The sequence below is a fragment of the Poecilia reticulata genome, chromosome 19, assembly GCF_904066995.2.
Source record: "Poecilia reticulata chromosome 19, P_reticulata-male-v2, whole genome shotgun sequence".
Classification (NCBI taxonomy): Eukaryota; Metazoa; Chordata; class Actinopteri; order Cyprinodontiformes; family Poeciliidae; genus Poecilia; species Poecilia reticulata.
Genome location: NC_088848.1, coordinates 14,853,155 through 14,879,226, shown reverse-complemented (window position 1 = coordinate 14,879,226; position 26,072 = coordinate 14,853,155). Strand labels below are relative to the sequence as shown.

The 26,072-nt window shown below is 38.9% G+C and overlaps 3 protein-coding genes across 9 annotated transcripts in view; 2 read left to right on the top strand and 1 right to left on the bottom strand.

Annotated features, from left to right (window-relative positions):
- myo1d (myosin 1D) overlaps nt 1-7,715 on the top strand; it is a 98,625-nt gene extending 90,910 nt beyond the window's left edge. For all 5 annotated transcript variants that reach the window (XM_081600898.1, XM_008437408.3, XM_081600897.1 and 2 more), the window contains one exon: nt 102-7,715. In XM_081600898.1, the coding sequence (XP_081457024.1) occupies nt 102-258 (157 nt within the window). In that variant the 3' untranslated portion in view covers nt 259-7,715. The remainder of the gene's footprint in view (nt 1-101) is intronic.
- On the bottom strand, nt 7,586-16,152 carry cdk5r1b (cyclin dependent kinase 5, regulatory subunit 1b (p35)). 3 transcript variants are annotated; one of them, XM_008437403.2, is made up of 3 exons: nt 15,787-16,151; nt 10,974-11,966; nt 7,586-9,545 (listed from the first exon to the last, which is right to left on the bottom strand). In XM_008437403.2, the coding sequence occupies exons 2-3, from the start codon at nt 11,876-11,878 to the stop codon at nt 9,524-9,526; spliced, it is 927 nt and encodes a 308-aa protein (XP_008435625.1). In that variant the 5' UTR covers nt 11,879-11,966; nt 15,787-16,151; the 3' UTR covers nt 7,586-9,523. The 3 variants fall into 3 exon arrangements, with proteins under 3 accessions (XP_008435625.1, XP_081457029.1, XP_008435627.1); XM_081600903.1 differs by having other exon boundaries at nt 16,023-16,151; XM_008437405.2 differs by lacking the exon at nt 7,586-9,545 and having other exon boundaries at nt 10,970-11,966; nt 15,787-16,152.
- Nucleotides 16,153-17,090: 938 nt separating this feature from the next.
- Nucleotides 17,091-25,200, top strand: psmd11b (proteasome 26S subunit, non-ATPase 11b). The gene is made up of 13 exons (XM_008437402.2): nt 17,091-17,250; nt 18,625-18,726; nt 18,954-19,150; nt 20,683-20,740; nt 20,934-21,128; nt 21,519-21,663; nt 21,757-21,817; nt 23,008-23,070; nt 23,282-23,407; nt 23,748-23,783; nt 23,871-23,922; nt 24,018-24,160; nt 24,244-25,200. The coding sequence occupies exons 1-12, from the start codon at nt 17,160-17,162 to the stop codon at nt 24,158-24,160; spliced, it is 1,269 nt and encodes a 422-aa protein (XP_008435624.1). The 5' UTR covers nt 17,091-17,159; the 3' UTR covers nt 24,244-25,200.
- Nucleotides 25,201-26,072: the final 872 nt, after the last annotated feature.

Sequence of the window (26,072 nt, the reverse complement as noted above, 5' to 3'; positions counted from 1 at the left end):
GTGACGACGATGATGATAATTCAAACTTTTTCTTTCTGTCCATACTTTCATCCCCCTGCTTTTTGAATATTTATATGTCTCGTTTACTGTTCTCTTCACAGTGAGAAGAGGAAGCTGCAGGTGAACATTACAAGCCCCATCCAGTGCAGCATGAACGGACGAAAGTGCACGGTCGTCATCGAGCCAAAGATCAACCAGTCGCATCCGGACTTCACCAAGAGCCGAGCCGGCTACATCCTGGCTGTTCCTGGCAACTGAAGCGGGCCTGAAGAAGAAAAGCGTAACAGCTGATTTTAAACCGTTCCGAGATTATGATGAAGATTGTTTTGATTTGCAGAGCTGCTGTTGATGTGGCAAGTAGCTCTATGGATTGATTCTTTAAGCTAAGCCAAATTTGTCCTAGTTTTGCTAGTCGTACCATTGGAGAAGGCGATGTCGGCTAAAAGAATATGCACTTATTACTTACCAAAGGGGAACTGTTGCTTTGGTTAAAATCTGTATTTGAGTTGATTTGCTTTGTGCAATATTTAGTTCGCTGCATACTGACTAGTGTTAGTCCAGGTGAGGACGGATTATCTAAAAGCTGTTCTCGGAAACACCGTCGTTGCGTAATATCAGCAAAATCCAAACGTTTCACAGGAATTTCTAATCCCTGAAGCTCCATCGGTTGGCCGGCTCAAATGGGAACCCTTGAAAAATGAAGAATACGGTTGATTATGTTTGCTTTAATGTGTATCATTTGTGTTTTCAAATACTACAACGCTACCAAAGACCGTACCTATCTAACGGAAATAATGAAGAACCTGTAAGGTCTGCTTTACTTAATGTTTCCAGGTGTATCATGAAACTGGGCCAGTCTCAGTGACAAATAATTTCAGTTGTCATCACAGGATGTTTGGTAGAATGTGTTGAGCACATCCTGCTTACATAAGAATGGCAAGAAATGAACAGCAAGTAGCAAATTAAACAAGCTCTTTTCATTTCATTTCATATTGTCTGTAGGCGTAAAACTCAATGCTTTATCAGAATTGCTTGCCAGCACTTCATACAGATGGAGGTCATGTTTGAGTGAGACTAAAGATGCAGGTTATCTTTTCTAACTCCACTAGTTTGCTCAGAGCTTCACCTATAGACCACAGAGGTGGGGTTGGACATATTTGGACAGTTCTTTTCTTCAGTCAGCTCTTTGGAGACTTGTCTTTTACTTTTCTCAAAGCTTGGAAACCCACACAGCGCAAACCACATGATTTCACTTTGATTTGTCTTCCACAAGATGTCAGTTGTGCTAAAGTAATTCCTTTACTTTTTTTGTGTTGGCTAAATACAGAATGTGTTTTTCTCTGTTTTGCAAAAGAATCTGTCAACACTGAATTTCACCAAACACAAATGTCACTTTTTAGGATGTGTATTTCATTGTGTGGTAAAAGAACACACAATGGGGGAAAAGCAAGATGCATATACAAAGTACAAAACCATTAAAAATAACGAGATTCACACAGTTTGCACAAAGGCAATCTCAGCTAAAAGCCCCTGGCCATTCACACCACGTATACGTAGCTCACTCATTAGCAATAATATTCAAATCCGTCCTTGGATTTAACAGACATAGAGATTTTGGGCTCAAACTATCCATTTACCCATTGAGGTGAAATATTTATTTCTCATCTTTGTAATGTTTTCCACAGAAAATCGTTCTTGTAGATGTTCTGGAGCTTTCATTAAAGTATTTGTTTCTAGAAAACAGGTTTTTTCCCCATCTTACATTGTAGCTAACAAGCTAACTTCTAACATGCTAGCTAACTGCTAACATGGTTAGCTTACAAGCTAACCACTAAGTTGAACTGTTTGCTACTACTGTGGAATCTAGTTCGATAACCATTAATATAGTATATCAAGGAAATATTCCCAAATATTTTCTCAGATTTTTCTTCATTTAGTCTATTTTGATGTTAAAATCCATCCATAGACTGAACAGAAAAAGCTAAAATTCTGACTTGAATATATATATTTTTTTGCAACTTGTCGTCTAATCACTTTATCTATTTTACTGTTTTAGGATGTTGCTTTAAAAGGACCAATCAGATTGATTTGCTTTCTGTTTACATGGCTCCTGGTGTTTAGGAGAGTCTGCTAATAATAGGAGTGACAAGACAGTTGTATTGAATTTGAAAGTAATCATTTTTTTTAGATACGCTTAACTATGAAAAATAAAAAAATGCATTCATGTACAGTTCTTTGATACTTTGACTGTCGTTCTAGTATTGATCCTTACTAGAGAGCTCCAGAACATTGACAGAAATGTTCACTTCCTTTGCTGTTTTCTTTGAACAACAGTAAATATCTGCCTAATCTCCATGTTCTGCTTACAATTTCCACACAGCTGGTCATAGGAGGATTAAATGTCTTTCTAGATGTTTTAATGGGAATTGCATAAATGACAAAATCAAGCAAAAACACACAACAGGGACCACACAGACAAATGCTCCCATTGTGCTTTCTCTGGACTAAAAGCTTCCTTTATGCTTCACAACAGGAAGGAGAACTTTAGTGGACTTTTAGGCAGCACAGTCATCCAACTGTGTGGGATTTATCCAGGTATTGTTTAATCGCTTTGACAACGTTTCCACCTTTTGAAGAGTTAATGAAGCGCTTTTAGACGAGAAAAACTGTTGTGAAAATCGTAGCAAAAAAAAATCAAATCAGGGAAGTGTGGTAAGTTTTATTAGACAGTCTACAAAGGAGTGTTTCTGTGCGTGTGTGTGTGTGCGTGTGTGTGTGCGTGCAAGTGAGAACTGTAGCAGTGCAGCTCTGCATGTCCTCCAGCGCGGTAATTTCCCACTGGATTTTCCTCTTTTCCCTCCTCTCCGCTCAGCTCTTCACTGCTCATCATTAGGATGGACTTTGTGTCATTTCTTACTTCAGCGCTTCTCTCCGGGCCAGAGAGAGGTGTTGGTGAACAAAGCCTCTTTTTTTTTTTGCTTTCTTTCCTTCTCCTGTCTCCCTCATTGCATGTCTCCACTCTACATCAAATCACTTGGCTCCTGGGCCAGCATAGCTCACCGTACTGCTGGTCGTTCAAGGATTTTTTGTTTTGCTTCGTTTTTGTTTTATTTTGTTTTGTTTTACTCTGTTATCATGAACTCAATGTTGTCAAGTAAAATAAAAAAATATATACATGCAAGATTGCAAAGAAGAATTATGGATATCCCAAAGCATTTTATAGCATTTGTAGTAAAACGATGATTTCAAATTTATCATCGTTTTACTACCAACAACATTTGATTGTTACTTCGTTAAATATTGCAGAAAGAGTTTGAGACAAATTTGGTACTTTCCGAAATATGGGTAAGACTTTTCACTATCCGAGTTTCATGTTGCAACGAAGCTAAAGACAAAAAACTGTAAAGCTACTTACATCATTATTTATCACTAATCATGTAGCCATCAACATTAATCTATATATTCACATATGGCGTGTTTTTCTGTTCTTATGCTGCACAAATGCTCACAGTCTATCTGGCTACAAATCTGTTTTATTATTTTACGTATTTTGGAAATACACAGGGTTTTTTGGTACAACAAAAAGAACTTTACACTACTGTGAAAAGTTCTTATTCCTTTTTTTTTTTTTTTTTCATATTTTACTTCCCATGAGCGAGATTTTGTTGTAATCCATCAAAATGGTATTATTCAAAAAATTGGAAAAGAAAAATGGTTCTTGAACCCTTAATGTTTTTGCTTTGGATTTTTGATGCTTTTTCACTCGGCTCATCACAAAAACAGTTTGTTCCTATTTCATTTCATGAATCTGTGAAACACATTTTTCAGACAGAATTATTATTATTATTATTTTTTTTTTTTTCCTTGACATGATCATTTCCAACAACTATTTGCTGAAAATTTAGCAGACAACTAAAAGATGGTGCATGGAAGACCTTTATCAGACTTTCAAGACCTGATTTTCCGTTGCTGTTCATCATCTATATATATATATATTTTTTTTTTTTTTTTGCCTTTTTTTTTTTTGCCTTTTTTCCCCCCATACTTGTCAACTTTCCTGTGTTCAATATGTAATGACTAGCTTGCACAGTCTGGTCAAGAGCTGGACAGAAAATAGAAAAAAGCAGCCAAAGTCCAAGGAAAAACTTTTAAAACGGCAAAGCCCAAAAGAGCTAACAATCAAACCCACTTCCATAGATTACTAGAACGTTTTCAATTTGGTAACAAATTATAAGAGTTCAAAGGTTGTTTCACAATTATACACAGTACTTGTACAATATAATCTCATGGCAAAATGCTCAAAACTCTGAGTTGTAGTTTCCCCAAGTTATAAAGTTCAGAATAAACCGTCACAAGCTGTAGGCTGGAGTAGTTTTCTGTTCTGTCCTTAGAGCAAATGAATAAAAGCCAAAAGCAGTCAAGTTTTTGCATCTGCACTTTCTAACTTTTGCTGATTTGTGGCTAAATCTGTAAAATCTGCAGAAGTAACTCAGCAGGACATTCTGATCACTTGTCGTTTATGAAAAAAAAAGTACATTACAATGCATACATTATTATTGTTTTTATTATTTGAAGAAAAAATATGCAGTGTTGGCAGATTTATTTTTCTTTGATTTATTTTTGGGATTTATTTTTTATTTGACATTCAGTTAATATAGAAATATTGTTATGAACCATCTTATGTCTATTTATCCCATTATACATTAGTCTAAATCTGAATGACAGCTTTTGTGCCATTATATCCTTCACCTCACTGTGATCTATTGTTTTTGTTGTTGTTTTTTTTACCCAATCCATGTCAGCCAAATCACAACTGATTATATCTTCTCTCTGTAATTTCTGTTGTCAGCAGCTTTAAGTTAAATCTGTGTGTATGCACCTTTCCTTCAATATGTGCCTAATTTTATATTAAGTTTATATTTTGTAATATTTCCATACTATATATAATTAAAAATATATATATCGCAAGTGAAACTAAAGGGAAATGCTGTAATTCTGTGTTGTGCGTAGTGTTTTTGTATGATTCAGGTTCAGCTGTTTATGATGTTCCACAATGATAAATATTGCATTAATCAATTTATTAATAAATGTATTTGCTTCAATTGCTGTCTCTGAGTGTGTGTCTGTTGCCTGTAATGCATAGACTGATGTTACGCTGGCAATAAAACTCAATTTCTCTCGGAAAAGTGACTGAAAAAGAAGCTGGGGCTTTAAATCTGCTTAAATTTATTTTGTATTTAAAAAAAAGACTTTCAGTCAGATTGTAAGCAAGTTTTATTTCAAAGAGTTGAAAGCATTTTTTGGTTGTATGATTCAGAACATAGACAAAATATGGCCTGTTCTTTACTGGGTTCTAATGATTTTTTTTTTTCATTATTTTTAAACGCAACCTTCATAAGACTGTAATCCAGTCAGAGGCTTCTTCAATATACTGCAATACAGACTGCTACAGGAGATCCTTCCTCCCCACAGCCTTCAGGATCTACAACAACTCTTTGAAGTAACTTGGACAAAATGAGTTACAATATTTAATTTTTGGGGCGGAGATTCATGAAGTATTTTTGAATGCACACAGGAATGATTGACAATGCTAAGACCCTTCTCCTGGCTTTGACTGGTTATTTCCAGTTGGCACTGGGAGAAAGCAGAGGAGTTTGATTTAAAAAACAAACATTCTTTCCATGAATTGTCTGTCTCATACGATACTGTCACATTAGTGAGGGTTTGAAAATGTTTTTGTTTTTTATCAAAGTTACATACTGCAGCTGTAACTAGGTGTCATTGTGTGTTTGTCTCTTAAAGCCTTTATTCATACATTAGTTACTAAATACTTTTGCAGGAGCATTTTTGAAAAACCGTATTTGCAGTGTAATAGATAAATACACTACATAGGATTTTACAGGATTTTTGTCCTCCTGTAAAAAAATTCCTTGTTTACAGAACAAAGTGAAATTTCAGAGTAAACAGTAGCTTGTTTATTAAAATGAATTCCTTCTCATGTGCCAACATTGGGTGACGTCCTGGAAAACTGACAGGAAGGCTTAGTCATCGCACACTCCAACTGGTACATTTCTGATGAGCTGAACTGTTTGGTTTCTTCACAGGTTATCAACCTGGAGACTATGACTCAGGTTCTCTTCGATTTGCCATAGTAGGAGAGAAACACTCAGTGTTTCACTTGCGGCTCCATTTCTAGTCAGAACCACCGGCAGGTCTGGTTAGTTTTAAGTAGCCACTGATTCAAACAGAAATCACAATGTTCAGTTAATGTTCAGTTGCTTTACAATGCCACATATCTGGGGGGGAAAAAAACAAAAACAGGTCACCATGTATGTAATATCACCAGTGTTTCCAAGGGGTCAGTATTTAGATAAAAGTGAGCTGAACAAAACGGCGCTAAGACACGCAAGGTAGCAAAGGCCACCATTAATGTTGTGGCGTTGATTAAAAAAAAAAAGACCAAAAGATTCAATGAACGACACATTTGCAGATTAAAAAAGGTGACGACAAAAACATTGGTTTAAAGACGGGAGCCTGTTTTGTTGTGTTTTTGCCATTTCATGAAGAACTACAGTATCTAGAATATCACATAGTATGTGTTTGCTTCTGTGTGATAAATGGACTGTTTAAATGAATGAATACATTTCCGCTGCTTGTCCAAACCTTAAGCACCACCTCTCTTCTTGGACACAGCAGACTGAAGAAGCTTTGATCTCTAGAATAAACTTCCTGTTTCAATCTAGTGGTTATATATCCTCATGTCTACAGTCACAGGTATTCACTCCTTACACCTTGGTGCTTTAAAAGTGGGGCTGTTGATTAAAAACAAAAGTGCAAACTGCTGCTGTGTTCATATTTATCAATCATAAACGACAGCATGGCAAAATATGTGTTTTGCTTTGCTTGATTCCACGTTGGCGATGTGGGTGGAGTGAAAAATGGAAGAAAGGTTGGAGAGTAGGCATTTCTGATTGGTGCTAAACTTGATAGAAGTGGACTTTTTAGGAAAGCCAAACATGCTGGTGGTATTGTGATGGTATGTGGTTGCTTTGCTGCAACTTAATTTAACTGATGGAACAATTAATTTTGGAAAATGTCCAGCAATCAGTTAATCGGTTTTAGGTCCAAACTCACCTGGGTTATGCAGCAGGACGATAATCCAAAGATATCAACACATTTCTGAATAACTCCAAAAAAAAAAAAAAAGCTAAATGAAGATTTTGAAGTGACCTAGTCAAAGTTACATGACAGTTTTCCCTCCCATACGGGTAAACTGAAGCCAAAATACTTTCTTCCTGCCTCCAAGGTGGCCCAACCAGTTGTTAGGTCAAGGGAGCAATTACTTCTTCAGATTGGTTGAGGCTGTTTTGGATAATTTGTTTCCCTTAGGATTGGAAACCAAATTAAAATAAATTTGATGACCTAAAACATTTTAGCAAGAACAAGAAAACTGCAAAGGGGAATAAATACTTTCTTACATTGCCTTACGTTTTGCACACTTCACTTGGACCGAGACTTCAGGAAACAAGTCTCGGTGCGACGTTAAGCATCTGGATGCAACATGAAATATCACAAGAGACAAAAATTGAGCGATCAGTGCATTTTATTTTTTCATCACAGTACAAAAATAAATTAAAATAAGCAGAAACATACTAAAAAAAAGTTTAAATTACAGCAACTGCTTTTTTTTTTGTCATTTTCTTTTCTTTTTTTTTTTGTAAAAAAAAAAGAACGACTTTATCGAACAGCATGTACACCTTCTTCCCATCTAGTCCTGGTACCACTGCGTATGGTTGCTGTTTGTCAAGTTATCCCTCTAAGAAAACAACACATTCTTCTGTACAAATAAACGCCGCAGCTTACAAACACTCATCCACGCGTTCACACACTCACACACACGCACACACACGCACACATACACCTGCAGCTCATTGAGCAAATCCTTTTGAAGTTTTTAAATCACTGTTTTATCTACAAACAACAAGATACAGAAAAAGAATCCGACAGAAATATTTCAACTATCAATTTAGTCTTTTTTTTTTCTTCATGTTTTATAAGCTTATAAACAACTAGTGAACAATGCAAGTGAAGAAACATGGCACATTTCAAGCTGAGAGGGGGGTAAATGATTTAGTCTGTTTCAACCCGACCTTCTCTGTAGTTCCTGCCTGATCTGAAGAAAACCCAAAAAGAGCTAAAAACAGAAATAACACAGATTGCTATTTGGAAAAGCGCAGCCCTGCACTTTTTGATTCCCACTGTCTCCTTAATCGGGAGACAACGATTAATACAAGATATTTTCAATAAGTGATCTTTATATATATATATATATATATATATATATATATATATATATATATATATATATATATATATATAGACTGCAGCTGTTATCTGCTTCTGATATGTGGAGCATCAGGTTGGGTTTCTGGAAGTTTAAAAACAAAAACAAAAATCTCAAAGTTGTGTAGTTTTGGCATGGTGACAATGGAGGCTGCAAATGGTGTTGGTGATGGTCAGATTAAACGCAGGTTTCGATAAATGGGCCCAAAACATAAACAAACCAGCTCAATCTTCATTCCCACCAAGGATAAGCGCGCCTCCTGCACCAACAAACCCTTCCTCTGAGGGTCCTTCCCTTTCTAATCACTCCAATGTGCCCAACTGAATAAATACCTAAATGGCGATAAGTTAGATGTTGGGATAAGTTGCCTCAACGTCCAGTGTCTCAGTGTTTTCCTCAGTGATATGGCACCGTAAGGACATTTTTAATGCTGAAGCATGAGCACAAGAGTGGCTGCAACACAACCCGTCGACAGAAAGAGTACAAAGGAACTTTTTCTTTTTCTTCCCTGGTAAATAAATAGCCTTATTTAAGCAAGCAGAGATAAATAAAACTAGCGTCACTTTGTTCACAGCATTCTCTTATCGCAGATGCAGTCGGTTCGCAAATCAAGTAAAAGGAAGAAACATAATCCTAATAATTAATAATAATAACAATAATAATAACAGCTCCTGGAGGCTTCGTAAAATTGCATGGCACACGTGCAAAATGTTACATTTCTAAGTAGAAAAAGAAAACTTGTTGGAGAACAAAGCAATAAATAAAGCCTCGTGGAGCAAAAACATCCATGAACATGTTGTCTTTCTTTTTTTCATTTTTCCTTTTTGTCAAATAATGTAAGTCCTTCTGAACACACGATATTCATCGTCCAGTTTTTTTTTCGTTTTGCTTTTTCTTTTTTCCTTTTTTTTTTTTTTTATCAAAAGTTCAACAAAGCAGGGCTGAATGTCCACTGACAGGCCCCTCCAAACCCCGCCTTCTACCCCACCACCCTTAGTAAAACTCAGGCTCCGATTGGGGTCTCTGTCCTCTGACGGTCAGATATGCATCGCCGCAGGAGAAAGAAGAAGAAGAAGAAGAAAAAAAAAAAAAGACAAAAACATCCGTGTCAGTGGAGGGGATGTCCCAGAGAGGCAGCGGGAGGTGCCTTGTTCATCCGTGGAGCATGAAGCAATCCAGTCAGGCGATGGCCCTCACCCTCCTGCAGTAGGCAGTGCACATCACATCGTCAAACAGTCAGAAGGTCACTGGTGGGCTGCTGCAGCTTCAGTCCTGTTCACATTCATTGCTGCAGCTTTTTCATACAGTTTTTTTTTTTTGTTCTATTTTTTTTTTAATCTTATATTTTATATAATTATGCTTATCTAACAGTTGGTAAAGAACTCATCCAAATATGGAGGGGTTTTTTTTTGTTTTGTTTTTGTAACGTGTATATACAGTGTTTATAAATCATCTCTAAATTCTTTCAGTTTTGCCTCCCAAGAAATCTGATAATCCTTCATAAAGGTCTTCATCAAGATGTCTTTCTGAAGGTCATTCAAAGCTTTTTATTTATTTATTTTTTTTTGGGGGGGGGTGTTGTGCAGAGTGTACTAAAAAAAAAATAAATGAGGGAGATGGACTATTCTAAAATATAATTCTGTACCAGTAGCTGGAAGTCGTGTCTTTTAAGACTGGACACAGAACCTGAGACATGGATCACGCTGCAGCTGAGGTTTTCATTTTATAGCTCCATGGGAAATCACTTTTTCCCGTGTGGAAATCCTTAATTCTCTCTGCCATTCTTTGGTATTTTTTCACACAAGGCTGCTAGCGACGAAATCTATTGGGTGGCACACGCTTAAACACCGGCTCATCCCTTCAGTTTAGAACCCCCTTCTTATGTAAATCAGTGCTGAGGTGCTGCACTACAAAATGCTAATAAAGCATCCCGTGATAAGAAAAAACTCGAGTATCGATTTTCAAGTCTTGCCACAGCAGCCGTACGTCTTCTGCGGCCTCCGGCACGACGGAGGCAGGATGATCCTGCGTTTAACTCCATCCACCTTTCCTGTCGACTCTTCACCGTTTTGACGAAAAGCATCCTAAAGCTCGTCCCTTCTGTGTTTGCTCGGGCAAATGGGGTTTTCTGAAACGTAAATCACTTTGTATGTAGACCAAACTGTTTAAAGTCTGAAGGACCTTCAGAAAGCCTGAAATGTTGATCAAGACCATGGAACGATTTACAAGAAGAGAGCAAAAGAAATCTGAAGAATCAAAGAATGACTCTTGTACAATCCGGTATAATAAGTCTTAAAAAAAAAAAATGCTTTCATTCTTGGGTTCACATCCTTTGCAAGTTTGAAAATAGATTTTGGCCCTGACATTTACAAGCAAAAAAAAAAAAAAGTCCTGTACTTGGGGGAGCATTGTGATCCTTTCAGTATATGCAAATATTAAACCAAATGTCAAAACTGCTTCATACAAATATGGAACACTCCCTTGTGTAACCTGGCGTCACGGCAGTTTTGGACAGTAGTGAATAAATAGCATCATTGATCATTTCTTAAAAGATGTCAAAATGCGAGACTGGAGTTAACCCCCTCCTCCTCCTACCCACCTCCTCCCCCCACCCCCAGCATCCCCTCACCGGTCCAGGCCAATGAGCAGGCGGCTCCTCTCCTCCTCCTTCTGGCTCTCGTTCTTCAGGTCGGCAAACACCTGAGTGAAGTAGTGGGGGTCGGAGTTGATCTGGAGCATCTTGGCGCTCATCAGGTTGATGATGGACAGGCACCGGTCCCAGAAGGTCTCCTTGGAGCTCTCCACCAGGAAGGGCTTGAGCGGATAGGAGATCTCGTTGCCCATGTAGGAGTAGGACAGGTAGAGGCAGGTGAGGAGGACGGCCTGCAGCTCGTGCTCCGTGGCCACCTCGGAGGAGACCACGTCGCGGCACAGCATGTAGACGAAGACCACGTTAGCGGGCGTGATGAAGCCCTGGTCCTGCCAGCCCTGCAGCAGCAGGGAGCGGTCCACGCTGCGCAGCCACAGCACCGGGTCGGTGGGGGAGAGGTGCTTCAGGCGATAGCAGCGCCGGCACAGGAACTCCCCCAGGCAGCGCAGCAGCTCGCTGGTGGAGGCCTGAACAATCACTCTTTTAGGGGTCCCGGGGGCCACATTGGAGTTAGTCAGTGGGGCCTTCTTGACCGAGGATGTCGTGTTGTTGGAGCTCTTGCTGAGAGCTGGGCTGCTCTGGTCCTGGGTGAAGCTGGACAGATTGGCGCAGGACTGCGACTTCTTCAGGTTCTCGTTGTTCAGGTGGGACACGTTGTTCTGGTACGTGGCGTTGGGCTGCACCTTCTTGGAGCTCTTCTTCTTGGCCGACACCGCCACGATCCGCTTCCATGGCAGCACGTTGATGAGCGAGTGGCGCTTCAGGTTCTTGTCTTTGGCGTTCTTGCTGTTCTGCACGGCCGTGTAGTGGCCCACGGTGGCGGAGCCGTCTTCGAAGAGCGCCGCCTTCCGGTAGCTGGGGGACAGAGACAGAACGGTTCCCATGGCGGCTGGTAGGAGGCGTCCAGGAGCGTCAGGGTCAGAGGTCTGAGCTCTTTGAGGGGGTATCTATCACCTGGACAGCCTGCACCTCCTGGAAGCAGAAACATAGTTGGTAAAGCTGTGACTCTAGAGAATAGGGACAAAACAGGTCCTATGGATAAAGCAAAAAATTTGAATAAAATATACACAAAATATATTTTTTTCAAATATTTGACTAAACTAACCTGGGTCATGTGAGCACAACAATGTATATTTTCCTTGTGTTTGAAGAATATTTTTTTTATTTTAAACATTGTAGTAGGTGGCTGGTGTCTTTAAAATCCCTTGTCCTGGAGCAGAACTCAATACATTATAATAGTTTAAAACAATTAAAGAAATACTAAAATGATATATTATGACAATTAAGTATAAGTAGTCATATAAATAATTATAAAAGTATCAATAAATTGAATTAAAAAACATTTTTATATATTTTCCAACTCCATTGAAATTTGTCCCTAGTTTTTGTCAACACTGTCAGACAAAAAGAATGTAAAAAAAATCAGGCATTATTGGGGGGCACCAGAACTTCTGAGGGCCCCATGACCACTTCCCTTCTCTTTCTTTGCTAGGAGGGCTAGGAGGGCTAGTTAGCTCTGGTTAGCTTATGTTATTCTTTAGTTTTTTCTTCAGTTTTATTCCTAAGTTGCTCATCACAACCATGATGTGTCAACACCATAACTGACAATTTACAAAACCTTGATGAAATTGTGTTAATAAAAGCTTAATTTTAGTATACTGTAAAGATTTCATGGACCTGATGAGCTACAATATGGCCTCCTTCAGATTAACATCATATACATTTAGGTAATTTGACATTTCGTCAACTCCGTCAGATGTCAACTCCATCAGAGTTTTTGTGACTCTTTCAGTGAAATTGTTGACAAATCTCACTTAAATGTGCAATTAATTCATTTTAATATATTTTAGATAAATTGCATTACTTCACATGTATCAAGTATTTCTTTTTACTCACTAGTTTGTCACCACCTTCAGTTCAGTGTCAACTCAGACAGATTGACTTTTTGTTGTTTTTTGTTTTAAATAATTTTTTTTTGTTTCTTGAGAATCATTTGTCTGTAAAAATGAGTAAAATATCACTAATAGGGTCATTAAAAATGTATTTTATATTTATTTTTGTCAGACGGTGATGACAAAGTTCTGGGTCAGGTCGATTAAAAATGTAATTTTAAAAAAAATGTTGCAACTGGGAACCTGCACCTTAGCATCTTTACATTTCCAAAACATTATTTGTCATATTTGCATACATAAGGTTGAGAAATAATTAAAAAAAAAATATTGGGGAAAATTAAAACCCATTTTGTCCCTATTCTCAAGAATCACAGAAAGATTAGATTAGATATTCAGAGAAGCAGGATATATATATATATATATATATATATAAATAAAAAAATATATATATATATATATTTTTTAAAGGAATCATTCTCCAGTCATTGGGTTCATTTTAGATAACATCACAGCTCTGCTCTGTAATACTCTAACAGATATCTTCAGAGTAGTTTTATACCTCAGGATGATAGGAGCATTGATTTGAATCTCTAAGAGGCAGAATGCATCATAAACCACCAGCAGGCATTACGCCACTCATGAACAGTCCCCCCCCACCCCAAGTTTCACATTTGGTCGCATAATGAACCAACACAATGATCTGCGTAATAATCAAAGAGGTAAATTGCACACTAGCATTTTTTTTTTACAGGGTTTAAAGTTAAAAAAACTTAGAAACTGTTGAATGTGTTTGTACTAAACCCTGTTTTCCCAAAAAAACAAACAAACAAAACAACAGCAATACAAGGTACGTTCATAAATAACTAAATTAATGCCATTTAGTACCTTGCAGAAACCACATTTTGCTGCATTTAGAGTTGTGATTATTTTGTTCTATATCTGCAGCAGCTTTGCAAAATCTTGTCAATTTTCCTTTGCACAATACCTCAGCATCAGTCCCCTTGGATGGAGAGCATCCATAAAAACGTATTCTGAGGCCCTGCCACTGTAATAAGGCATGGACTTGGACTATTCTGAATACACAGGTGAACCTCCAGACTCAGTGTTTTCATATTTTGTTGTTTTCCATTTCCCATACCTCCTTGTGCCTGATAGAGCAAAACAATCCCACAACATGATGCTACCATCACAATATTTTGCAGTTGGATTCAGGGTGATGTCAGTAAGAGTGCCCTACATGTCTTGTGGCAAAATGTAGATGGGAATTTGTACTACTTTCCTTTTCCTTGTCATCCACACTGTCTCACTGTAATTCTGGCTGTATGTTTATGGCTCTGATGCTGCTGGAAGGCGAAGCTCCTCTCCGGTCTGTAGACTTTGGCAGCTTGTAACAGGTTTTCTTCCAAGACTGCTAGTATTTAGCCCCCTCCATCTTCACAGCCATTCTGAAGAGTGAAGCATCCCCACACCAAGATATTCCCGCAAGCACCACGTTTCACCGTGGGTATCCAGAGTGATACATGGTGTTAATATTTCCAGTTTTTAAAAAGATTAACTTGCTGGGGATGTCGTTTTATAGCCCAACCTGCTTTAAGCCTCTCCACAACTTCACCTGACATGTCTGCTGTGTTATCTAATGTCCACGACGCTGTTTGTTCACTAAGGTTCTCCAAAGAACCTCTGAGGCCTTCGCAGAACAGCTGGATTTATTGTGAGACATGATGAACACAAACGTGGACGACATTTTTCAATTTGACAATGTCTGGATGCGGCGGGTTTCAATACACAGGGCTTGAATACACAGTTTAATTTTTTTTCTTTTTAGTCATTTTGAAATCCAAAAATAATTTTCCTTCTGCTTCAAAAATTATGCTCTTTTTTAAAATTTCTTTTGATGGCCTTGTCATATAAAGTCCTAATCAAATACATAGAAGTTTGCGGTTTCAGCGTAATAAAATATGGAAAAATCCCAGAGGAGGTGCGAATACTTATGCGCATCGCATAAGAGCATACTTATGGGGGGGGGGGGGGGTGCTAAATATAGCCACACAGCACACAGATAAAGAAGACGGTGGATTTGAGCTACACGGATGATTGAAGATGGATCCATAATCCATAATTTACAGTGTGAGATTTATGGCGGACGGATCAGAGTGAATCATCCCCATCCCCCGCACTAAGATGGACGGCCATTATTACTAAACACCATTTTAGTAATAAAAAAAAGGTGAAGGAGGTCGACTTTTATCCAGTGTTGAGGCACAAATAAATAGCCAAGGTCACATTTGTATTTCCTCTCAATAAAAACCCACTAAACACGCTGAATATTGGATCACCCCGCCCCCTCCCCTCTTTCTCTCCTTCCTCCCTCCCTCACTGCAGCGTTAAAGACCCTCAATCCAACAAGCTTCGTTCCTTCATCATATCATCATCATCATGTTGTCAACCTGATTACCGGTTCCTGAGGGTTGCGGGAGAAATACCAGAACATCCCATTTTATTTTCATGCGTGATATTAGCGGATTAATGAGCAGGGATGTGGAGCTGCGTGCATGCTGCGCTCTCCGTGGTGCTGAATCTGTGCGCCCAAGTCAGATCTGTCGCTCTGATAGGCGGTGGCTCACAAATAGAGACGTTATTATTATTATTATTATTCTCTCCCCACCCCGTCTGTTATTCTACAACACACACAGATACATTTACCACCATTGTGCTCATTTTTAATTAGACTTAAATTATTATTTTCTGCTAATTAGAAATAATAAGTGCGCATTTCTCGTTCTGAAGAAGAGGAATCCACAAATCCGTTTTACCCAACCAGCGGCTACAGGCTTTTTTTCTTTCTTCTTCTTTTTTTTTTTTCTGCGCAAGGATTACACCAAGAAAGCAAACAAACTCACCAGATCTCCAGCTCAATGATTTGAAAGATGACTGTCTTCCTTAGAATGACGCGTTTGAAAAATATTAAACCATCTCGAACAGAGTAATTGCAGCAAAGAAAAAAATAATAATCCGAGATGATCCAGAGAGGGAGAGAGAGAGACAGAGAGAGAGAGAGAGAGAGAGAAAAAAGAAAAAAAAGAGAAAGAAAGAAAGAAAGAAAGCACAACAGATGCAGGCAGCGTAATAAACTGGCCTGGTTGTCGGCGGTGTGCAGACGGTGCCGGGCTGTTGTGGAATGGACGCTCAGATGAAGGTGTGCTCCTGGTCCCGATGGCCGCGAGATGCGGGATGCTGCGCGAGCTGATGTTGTGATCTGTGATGGTTGACGCAAAGGCGTAGCTGCGGCCGCCGCGGGTCGCCAGGATCTGCGACGAAACGGCGCCCCCTGCTGGCGGGCGTCGAGACTGACGCTTCAGAAACCCAAAGAGATCTGGACTTTAGGGTTAGCAGCGGCGGTATATGGGCGACATGAGCGCCATGGAGATCGGCTATTAACTTCCAGTTAATTTTGTATATAACTTCCTCCCAATGCGTCACGTGTAATTGGAGTAAAATGCACTGTATTCTGTTGTTTAAAGTGACAAAATGCAAAAAGGTTCAGTTAAATACGTTCACAAAACACTACTATTTCAAATTGTTCTAAAAAAAAATGTGGAGCACATTGTCCGGCCTTGTTGTTGTTTTTAACAGCACTGTGAAACCATAATGGCCTGGTACTGACTTATCAATCACTTAATTTAAGAAAATGTAATTATTTGTATAGGTCACTCAGATAAAGTCTTTTATGTTCTTTTTTCCCCCTTTTTGCATTTCAATTGGACCAAGATAACATTTCAACGAGTGTGTTTCTTAGTAGTAATACTAGTTCAAATGTATTTCTCTGGTCTTTCAAGAAAAGTAAATGAATAAGAACCCGCCTAATAAATATAATTAAATAATTATTTCAATGGCGATTGTTTGCCCCCACTTTATACATCATATGTGTTTTTAAAAGAGGCAGACAAATAAGGTGTTAGGTTTGTGTCTTTTCCAGTTTCTTGCACAACAAAGGTCAGAGCAGCTAAAGAAATTTAGATAGCTCATGTTCTTTTCAAACTCACGGATTATACATGTAAGATATGTAAGGATATCACAAATAAGCCTAAAAATACATTTGTCTTCAAAGCTGATTTTGAAGACTTGGAATCGCCAGGGGGACCTGTTCAACCAATATACTACATTTCCCGAAGTGCACTAAGTCACGCCTAGCGTAGAGCACACTGACGTCAGCTCGCCAAGAGACGTATTCGCCGCACGTACTTTTCATTCAAGTAGTATTTGAATAAGGAAGATGGCGGCCGCAGCAGTGGTTGAGTTCCAGAGAGCTCAGTCTCTCATTAGCACGGATCGGAATGCGTCTATTGACATCCTTCATTCAATCGGTGGGTGTTTATTTCCCTCTTCCTTTAGACCCGATTCCTCTGAACCTGTTTGCTCCGTGTTTCTCCGTGACTGTCGGAGGCTTTCCAGCAGCTTGAACCGGCGCTGTGCCGTGCTGACTCACTGCTGAACCGATAGCAGCTGGACGTTAGCTCCGTAGCGGCTCAGCTCTCTCTTTAGGCCCCTGGTTCCCATGTGTCCCCCAGCAGTCGTAAAAGACGGACTTCTTTTTAAGAACTCTGCTCGTTTTCGTGGTATTTTTCTCACAGTATATAGTTTCTGTGTCCCAACTATCCCGTTAGAAGGGGCTGTGCTGCGGCTAGCGTCATTAGCCTGTTGTAATGTGAGCACAGTGAAATCAGCTCCATGATGAGGAAAGGCAAACACTCACCGACTTATCTCTGGGACATTTATTAGTGACTTGTTTAAAATCGGCTTGTAAATCAGCAAGTTCAAATCGGACACATTTTCCTAACGTTATAAATCAGAAGGTGATATGTGTCTACAGACAAGGCGGTCAGTAATTTGCCCTGTCACACCTGCCAAATAACTGTCAACTAGTCTGCTCTGTTTACTTCAGGGCCCATTTTGTTCAATCTGACTCTGATTCTGAACAGATTAGCCGGATAATCTGTGAGTCAGTTAGCACACTTTTAAGAAACATTAAGTTCAACATAAATCATTTTATATTTAAATATATGAGCCAACTTAAAAAAAAAATAGTTTTTTTCTAAACGTGGACAATTAAAGCTAGTTGAATTCAACTCCCCGACTGTCTTGGGGAAATTTATTTAAAGTCCTTTTAAATAGGTAGTCAGAAAACGAGACTTTGATGACAATTTCTTTAAAGTAATTCTTTATCGTAGTCTGTGTAAGGAAACGTAGTGCTAACTCCAAAAAGGTCTACCAAAGGCTTCTTTGAGTTGTTTTTCTTGGCATTGGGTTTTCTAATCTGCCATATTTCATGTAACTGGCTCAAACTGCAATCAGAATTAAAATCAATGCAAATATTGTAATACAAAGTGTTTAGAAAATAAAATGGCATTTAGGCATTTTCTGACTGTATCTTTATAAATTGATATGAAATAGTTTATTTTTTATCAGTGGTTTCACACTCTGACAGCGTCAGTAATGAAATGGGAGGCGGGTGAGGTACACATTGGGGGTCACATTTTATGTCGATCCCAGCCCCAGAATCAATAAAGCGTGTACTTTCCAGAAACTTGTGATACTGCTGACTTCTGTAAAGCAAGCAGCTGCAGCCCCATATCGGAAGGCTGTTGGTTAGGGACCAGGGTCTATGCGCTTCAGAGAAATTGCTTCGTTAGTTTTGTTTTTATCAGTCATCTTCATTAACGTTTCTGTTTTTAAAACAGTGAGACGAGACGTTCAGGAGAACGATGAGGAGGCCGTTAGGGTTAAAGAGCAAAGCATCCTGGAGCTGGGAACACTCCTGGCAAAGACGGGGCAGGCTGCAGGTAATATTTATGTTTAATGTTTGTAATAGTTGTTGAAGTGAATTTAGTTTTAGATTTTGCCTCCAAATGATAAAAAAAAACTCACAATCACTTAAACAGTTCCTTAAAATAATTTTGTTTTCCAAGTTTGCTCTAATTTTGAATTGTCTGGCTATTTTTATACTACCTTTAAAAGGAAACTGAAGGTGCTGAACTATAAAGTTTTGATGGTTCTCATCTTTCTGCAGAACTCGGAGGCTTGTTGAAGTTTGTGAGACCGTTCCTGATTTCCATCAGCAAAGCCAAGGCGGCCCGGCTCGTCCGCTCTCTGCTGGACCTTTTCCTGGACATGGAGGCAGCAACCGGGCAGGAGGTGGAGCTGTGTCTGGAATGCATCGAGTGGGCAAAGGCAGAGAAGCGGACCTTCCTACGACAGGCTCTGGAGGTCAGTACGTCTAAAGTAGCCGTCATGGGGCGGGTGCATTGAGTAGCACCTAATCCATCCTCAACTGCACTTTTCTATGTGAATTTGTAACTTTACTCAGTAAGAGAAGATGTGGCATTTACTCAAAATAATTTCTGGATTTGTTTTGTAAACTTTTAGCATGAAAATATATAAAATGTTTCCAAGCCAGGCCAGTTTACTGTGGGGTCAGAATGTTCCAAGAGCCATTTAGACCCGACTCGTATCTCTCTTATTTGACTTTTTGTATCTAGTGAACCTGATTCCAGGACGCAGTGACCAAAACCTGATCGCTGAGTAACTCCTACAATAATGAAACAATTCCTGCCAAATTATTAAGTTACTCTGAATTAATTGCTTTGCTTTTTATTTCTGCTTTCTCTACAAACGTGGATCAGGTAACATGAAATCGGAAGTAAAATTCCTGAATTCGAGCTTCGGAGGGGATCGGTTCTTTAAACGCGCTGGCTCAGGGAGCGGGAAAGGTTTCCATCTTAAAGTGAAAGTCGTCATTAAATAAGACTGTTTATACCATGGCAAATAAATGATAAAAACTGGAGCTTGTACAAATGTGATGAAACAGCCTTTAAGCACTAACAGATGACTGCTGCTGGACGTCTTGGCCAAGCTGTCATATCTAACTCTGGCATTAAGAAACGGTCTGAGTTCTTATTTTACAAAGAATATCACAGTTTTTTTCATTTATCTTGTTGAAAAGAACTGTCGCAGTGTTTAATTTAAAGATGGTGAAATTAATGTTTACTGTCGTTCCACATTTATGGACCTGAATTCAAATGCTGAACAGAGGAACTTGAAGTGAAATGACTTTCATGTAGAGATGTGATGTACTTATTCTATCGGCCATAGATGGAAATCAGACAGTTTTATTCTTGATGAGATCAGGTTAGCTGTTAAAAAAAAATCAATTATAAAATGCAGCACAAACTACAAAGTTTCCATATTTTTGCTAACAGTAGCTGTTTAAGTAGCTGTTTATGTTAAATAACATGTTTATGTTGTAAAACATGAAATCCTTAAAGTACAATTTGGCTAAAAAAGTAATTATATAAGGCCCTGTGTCTAAGCAGCTCATTCAAAGCACACACTAGTTTTTTTTCTAGATACTGTGATGTATAACTTTTGTTCTTTTCTGAATTTTAATATATTAAAAGAAATACCTGGTTGGGATGTTTGCTGTAAATATCAATGTAACACTGAGATTGTTACCAAAAGAAAACATTGCAAATTGTGAGTTATTCATCATTTTACAGTGGATTCCATTTTCATTTCTGAATTAAGTGAAGTCTATTTTCTTAATCCTTTAATTTCCTGTCGATATTAGAAAGTTTTACCAGAGTTCTGAACTTTTGACTTCATCTAGTAATCGGATTTGGATTTTTAAATGTGAAAATTTGAGAACCCCGATTCTATGAAATGAAGGTCAGGACAACATTTTCAGCGCTTTGGCTTGACGTTTTCTCCGTGGCTCATTTTAACATTCTCTCCGATTTCAGGCTCGGCTGATCTCCCTCTATTTTGATACCAAAAGATACCAGGAGGCCTTGGCTCTTGGTGAGTTTTTGTTGCTTACTCTATGTGGTGTTTTTAGAATCCAGCTATCACTTAATAGTAAACTTTTTCTTATGTTAAGCAGATTAAAGCAGAGAAACAAGCAGCATGTTCATATCTGTGTTTCACAGTTTAGTGGCAACGTTCAACACTTGGTGGGCATGAGTTTGACTCGGTCTCGCTCTCCTTCCTCCAGGCTCCCAGCTGCTGCAGGAGCTGAAGAAGATGGACGACAAAGCGCTCCTCGTTGAGGTCCAGCTGCTCGAAAGCAAGACGTACCACGCTCTCAGTAACCTGCCCAAGGCCCGCGCCGCCCTGACCTCAGCCAGAACCACGGCCAACGCCATTTATTGTCCCCCAAAGCTCCAGGCAACGCTGGACATGCAGTCAGGTCAGACGGGAATCGAGCTGATGCTTCAAAATCTAATCTGATGGCTTAAAAGAAATTTTTCCTTTTTATCGATTAAAACCGATCTAATCGTCACAACTGCTTGCTAGAAACTGTCTGAAGTAGCTCTAGATTCTTTCTTGCTCGCGTGATTTCACAATTTCGGGATAGTTTATGTCAACGTTTCAGTTTTTCTCCCCTTTAAAAGCAGTAACAAATAACATCATACCTATGAACACGCGAAAGGTGAAAGGTCCCTGCTGGTTTCGGTGTAACTTTACAGCTTAAACGAGCCTCATCCGGCTTTGTGGACGCTTCACATTTCATAGAGGTTTATGTCTCTTACTGTGACCGTAAACGCTTCATGTCACGCTGTGTCATGTCTTGCTGCAGGGATCATTCACGCAGCAGAGGAGAAGGACTGGAAGACGGCCTACTCCTACTTCTTTGAGGCCTTCGAGGGTTACGACTCCATCGACAGCCCCAGGGCCATTACGGCGCTCAAATACATGCTGCTGTGCAAAATTGTGCTCAGCTCGTGAGTACTTCTGTGCCTTAAAGAGTCAATTTTTCTGAAATAAATATCACTTTTGAAATTTGGACCATAAATTGGCCTTTTTGTTTCGTTTAGACCAGAGGAGGTTCAAGCCCTGGTCAGCGGCAAGCTGGGCCTGCGATATGCCGGGCGTCAGGTACGTACCGAATCGAGAGATTTATTTATTTATTTTCCCTTTTTTCATATGTAACACTGTTAATCAAAAGGTCTGATTAATGCTGAGTGTGTTGGTGTAGATTTTCTGTCATCCGGGACTTTACAATCCTTATAGATTTGATCTTTTTTTTTTGTTTTTTGTTTCCAGGAGAAGTTTTGCTTCTCGTTCTAACATTTTATTCCTTGTTGTTTGTTTGAACCTGAGGGAATCTTCTCCAGCTTGTTTTGTGTTTTTTCTCGTTTAACATCGATGTTCTCATGACCTCCATGCAATCCTTTTTTAATTCTCGGAATTTAAAATCTGTTTGTGGTTAAAACGAACATTCAGTGTCAACAATACGGTGTCCGCCCAAATCGGCTTTAACTGTTCCACTTTTTGTCACCTTAAAACCACAAACTTCAGCAGCATCTGACATAATTTTATGTAATGTATCACTTCATGATTGTGAAGTGGAAGGAAGTGCTTTTTGACATAACCAAAAACTGCTCAACATTTCCTACTGCGTAATTTGCTCTTAGTGTAAATCCAGTTTTTCTGTGAAGGCCTCAAAGATTTGTTAGAGTAAAAACGGCAGCATTTTTACTCTAACTCTAAAACAAGTTTTGTAAAATGTATCTCAATCGTTTAGATGTGTTCAGTGCGTCATTTGAAAACTACAAACCTAGCAAGACACGACCCTTCACCTAAACTCACCATATTTCCCCACCACACTTTTTAGAAATTTCCTTTGTATGTTTTTTCTTCCACTTCTCCTGATTTGCACTGCGTTGTATTAGTTTGTCACATAAAATCCCATTAAAATACAATAAAGTTTGTATTTAAAATGTGACAAAACTTGGAGAATTTCAATAAGTATGGATAGTTTTGAAGAAGTCCATCGTCATCAGTTTTCTTTTTTTTTTTAACTCCTTGCTTTTTTTCACTCCTAATATTATTTTAAGAGACTATTTTTCTCCCCTGCATATCTTGATTAGTGTGGAAAAGCATTTTTGTGTTTCTAGACTTGATTCCCTGTCCCCGAATGTTTTTTTTTTTCTCTCCTGTGAAATGCAGTTGTTTGCATGTAAACATGAAAAGCAAACGCAGCGCAGAATTATTTGCTAAACGAGTTTCAACTGTAAACGGAGCCTAAGTTTGCACTGAAGTATTTTCTGTCTTCTTGTGTTTAGACAGATGCACTGAAATGTGTTGCACAGGCCAGCAAGAACAGATCATTAGCAGATTTTGAAAAGGTAAGAAATATTTTCCACCTTTTAAGTTCTTTCTTTATGAATCAGTCTCAGGATTTTTTTTTGCTTTCTGTTTGACCTCAGCTTTGTTTCCTGGATTCAACTGAGGAAGAAAAGGGCACTTTCTGACCTTTACAAAGTTGTTCATTAAGTACAGATTGATACCTTCTGATTTGAGTCGGTTTTTAATCCGACAAACCATTTTGTCTTTCAGGCGCTGACAGAGTACAAAGCAGAGCTAAGAGACGATCCGATCATTAACACTCACCTGGCCAAACTGTACGACAGCCTGCTGGAACAAAATCTCATTAGAGTCATTGAGCCTTTTTCCAGAGTACAGGTAAGAACTCTACAAATGCTTGATTACGTCAACTTTTCAGTGACAAAAGTATGTTGCGAGTCACTGGGTGTGGTGTTGAACCTCTGAATTAAGAGTGATGCCTCTTCCAGCCTCGCAAATCTACTTTTGCAACAACAGCTCGTCCTAGTTCCTTGATCATTCAGTATTTTGAGTTAGTCCCAACACAATGCAACTTGGTTACTGTTTTTAGTTTTAAGGCACTGTATACCACATCCATTTCTTTTTGTTTCATTAACTGTTAACTAATTTGTAGGATTAAAGCAACATAGTTTTTTGTTTTTGAAATGTTTGATTTATTTGCCTCGCCGTCTCATTTCAGATAGCACACATATCAGATCTTATCAAATTATCTAAGGTGAGTTTCAGCAAAAACAATTAACCGTTCACATGTAAATTAAAATCTGTGATTTGTCTTTAAAATTTACATTTTTTTTCATTAAAGGGTGATGTTGAGAGGAAGTTATCACAGATGATTCTGGACAAAAAGTTTCACGGTAACTTAACATTTCTGGTTTAATGTTGCACCGACTCTGTCAGAGCAGCAGCCTTCAGCGGCGTGACATACTTACTTTTCCCAACACTCCTCCAGGAATCCTCGACCAAGGTGAAGGTGTCTTAATCATATTTGAAGAGCCTCCGGTGGACAAAACGTACGAAGCAGCCTTGGAAACAATCCAGAACATGAGCAAAGTCGTGGACTCGCTTTACAACAAAGCCAAGAAGCTGACATAGGTGAGGAGACGTTGGACAAGAAACCCCAATCTGTCTGTTTTTAGGTTCTTTGTTTTAAATGTTTTCATCTCTCTCGTTCTCAGAGCCGACTCCCCCCACCCCCCGCTGGCCGTGAGATGGAAGAACTGTGTGTGTGTGTGTGTGTGTGTGTGCGTGCGTGTGCGTGTGTGTTTTGACCAGCATGTGTAACGTTTTTATTTTTAAAGGGGACAAACGAGGGAGAGAAACAAACAGGATTCCCCCATCCTTGATTTTCAAACGGACAGTTTCATCACTTGTTTGTTTTTTCCTTCCTGATTTTGATAACTCTTCAGGATTCTGTACAACAGTCAACGGCCAACTCAGGCCATCAGGGAATATTGTATAACTGCATTAAAAAAAACACAGAGAATAATAATAGGTGTAGGAACACATATATGTTTATATCTGCTGTAAGGCTGGTCCTGCCAAGCCTTCAGCTGACTCCATTGCAACCTCACAGGTGCAACATCGACCTCTGCGGCCTTTTGCTTCGCAACCTGCAGAGCAAGGCCTCCGTTTTATTTCTATTTTATTTAATTTTTTTCTCTCCATATCCTTCAGAAGCAAACTCCTTCAGGATGCCAACAGTTGACTCCCCTCTCTATTTCAGCTTTATATGATTTGGTTTCTAGTTTTAGTGTTTTTGCTGAAGGAAAAATCACATCGTTGCCACATATCTGCACCCCCACCCACCCCAAACACGTTTTTAAGTTTTCCGAACAGACAGTACGCCATTTCACCAACAGTGCCACCTTTTTTTGGCGCTTCGGTTTGCCTCAAACGTTTGGGCGCAAAAATGAAATCGCAGGGTAGAAGTGGAGTTGTTTCCATCGCCTCCGAAAGTCTGCGGGTTTTCCCAAGTGAACACTTCTCCATCGTTAGTTCTTAGCACTAGCCCAGTCTGCTAGTAACCAAACAATTTGTATGAGTTTGATTTGGTTCTTTCTTTCTTTTTTTTGTTTTTTTGTTTTTCTCTCTCTTATAAAGACATTTTCAAAAATAAATATTTTGTATTTTAACAGTTGTCTTGTCCTTTTCCCACAAAATAGACACAAAAGGTTTGATATTACCTAATACCACCAAGATTTTTGACAGTTGCCTTCAGTTGATTTAAAAACAAAAACAACTTTTTTTTTTTTAAATGACCTAATTAGATCTTCAGATTTATGTTGGTAGAAAGTGAAGACGATCATCCAGTGAAGAAAATGTGGGACGACGGTGGCAGCATCAACAAGAATTGGATGTCCATCAAAGTTGATGGGAAGACTGAATAAAACAGTCATGTATGCTGCCAGGAGGCCTATTGCTGTAATTGATTTGTCTTGGAAGGCATTAAATACAAAATCTGACCTCAAATAAAGATGATGTATCAGAAAACAATATTAAATGAGCTGCAGGAATTTATTGCGACCCCCTACTACATGTGAGAATGTACTGTATTTCCAGGCAATTGTAGGATGGCAACATGGAAGGGATTTCTTTAGTATAATATCTACGCCCAGCTAAATTCAGAAAAGGGAACATTTGATTTGAAGTCACCCAAAAGCAAGTGGTAAAATGTATTTTAACAGTTGTCTTTTCCCACAAAAGACAGGCAATAATACCAATAGGTGCATTTGACACAAACACATTCCTATACCCAGTAGCAAAGCTATTCCCCAAAGCATGGCAGCATCATACCTTGGGGATTTTTCTTTAGTTTTATTCTTTTTTATTTATTTTTTGACATAGCTGGAGGGAATTACAAATTCAGGTTCTCCTACAAATTTAAGATAAGTTAATTTTAAGCTTGGCTACAACCCAAAGCATACATCCAAATCAAAAAGCCAGAGGAAAACAGTTCTGGAGTGGCTTGGAAGTTTAAAGTGGGATGAAAACTTCTTCAAACAAT

Coding starts and splice junctions, on each gene's coding strand:
- cdk5r1b (XM_008437403.2), bottom strand. CDS start 11,878: ATGGGAACCGTTCTGTCTCTGTCCCCCAGCTACCGGAAGGCGGCGCTC. Junction 9,546..10,973: donor CTGCTCATTGGCCTGGACCG/GTGAGGGGATGC, acceptor TGCCTACTGCAG/GAGGGTGAGGGCCATCGCCT.
- psmd11b (XM_008437402.2), top strand. CDS start 17,160: ATGGCGGCCGCAGCAGTGGTTGAGTTCCAGAGAGCTCAGTCTCTCATT. Junction 23,784..23,870: donor ATCTTATCAAATTATCTAAG/GTGAGTTTCAGC, acceptor TTTTCATTAAAG/GGTGATGTTGAGAGGAAGTT. Junction 23,923..24,017: donor TCTGGACAAAAAGTTTCACG/GTAACTTAACAT, acceptor ACACTCCTCCAG/GAATCCTCGACCAAGGTGAA.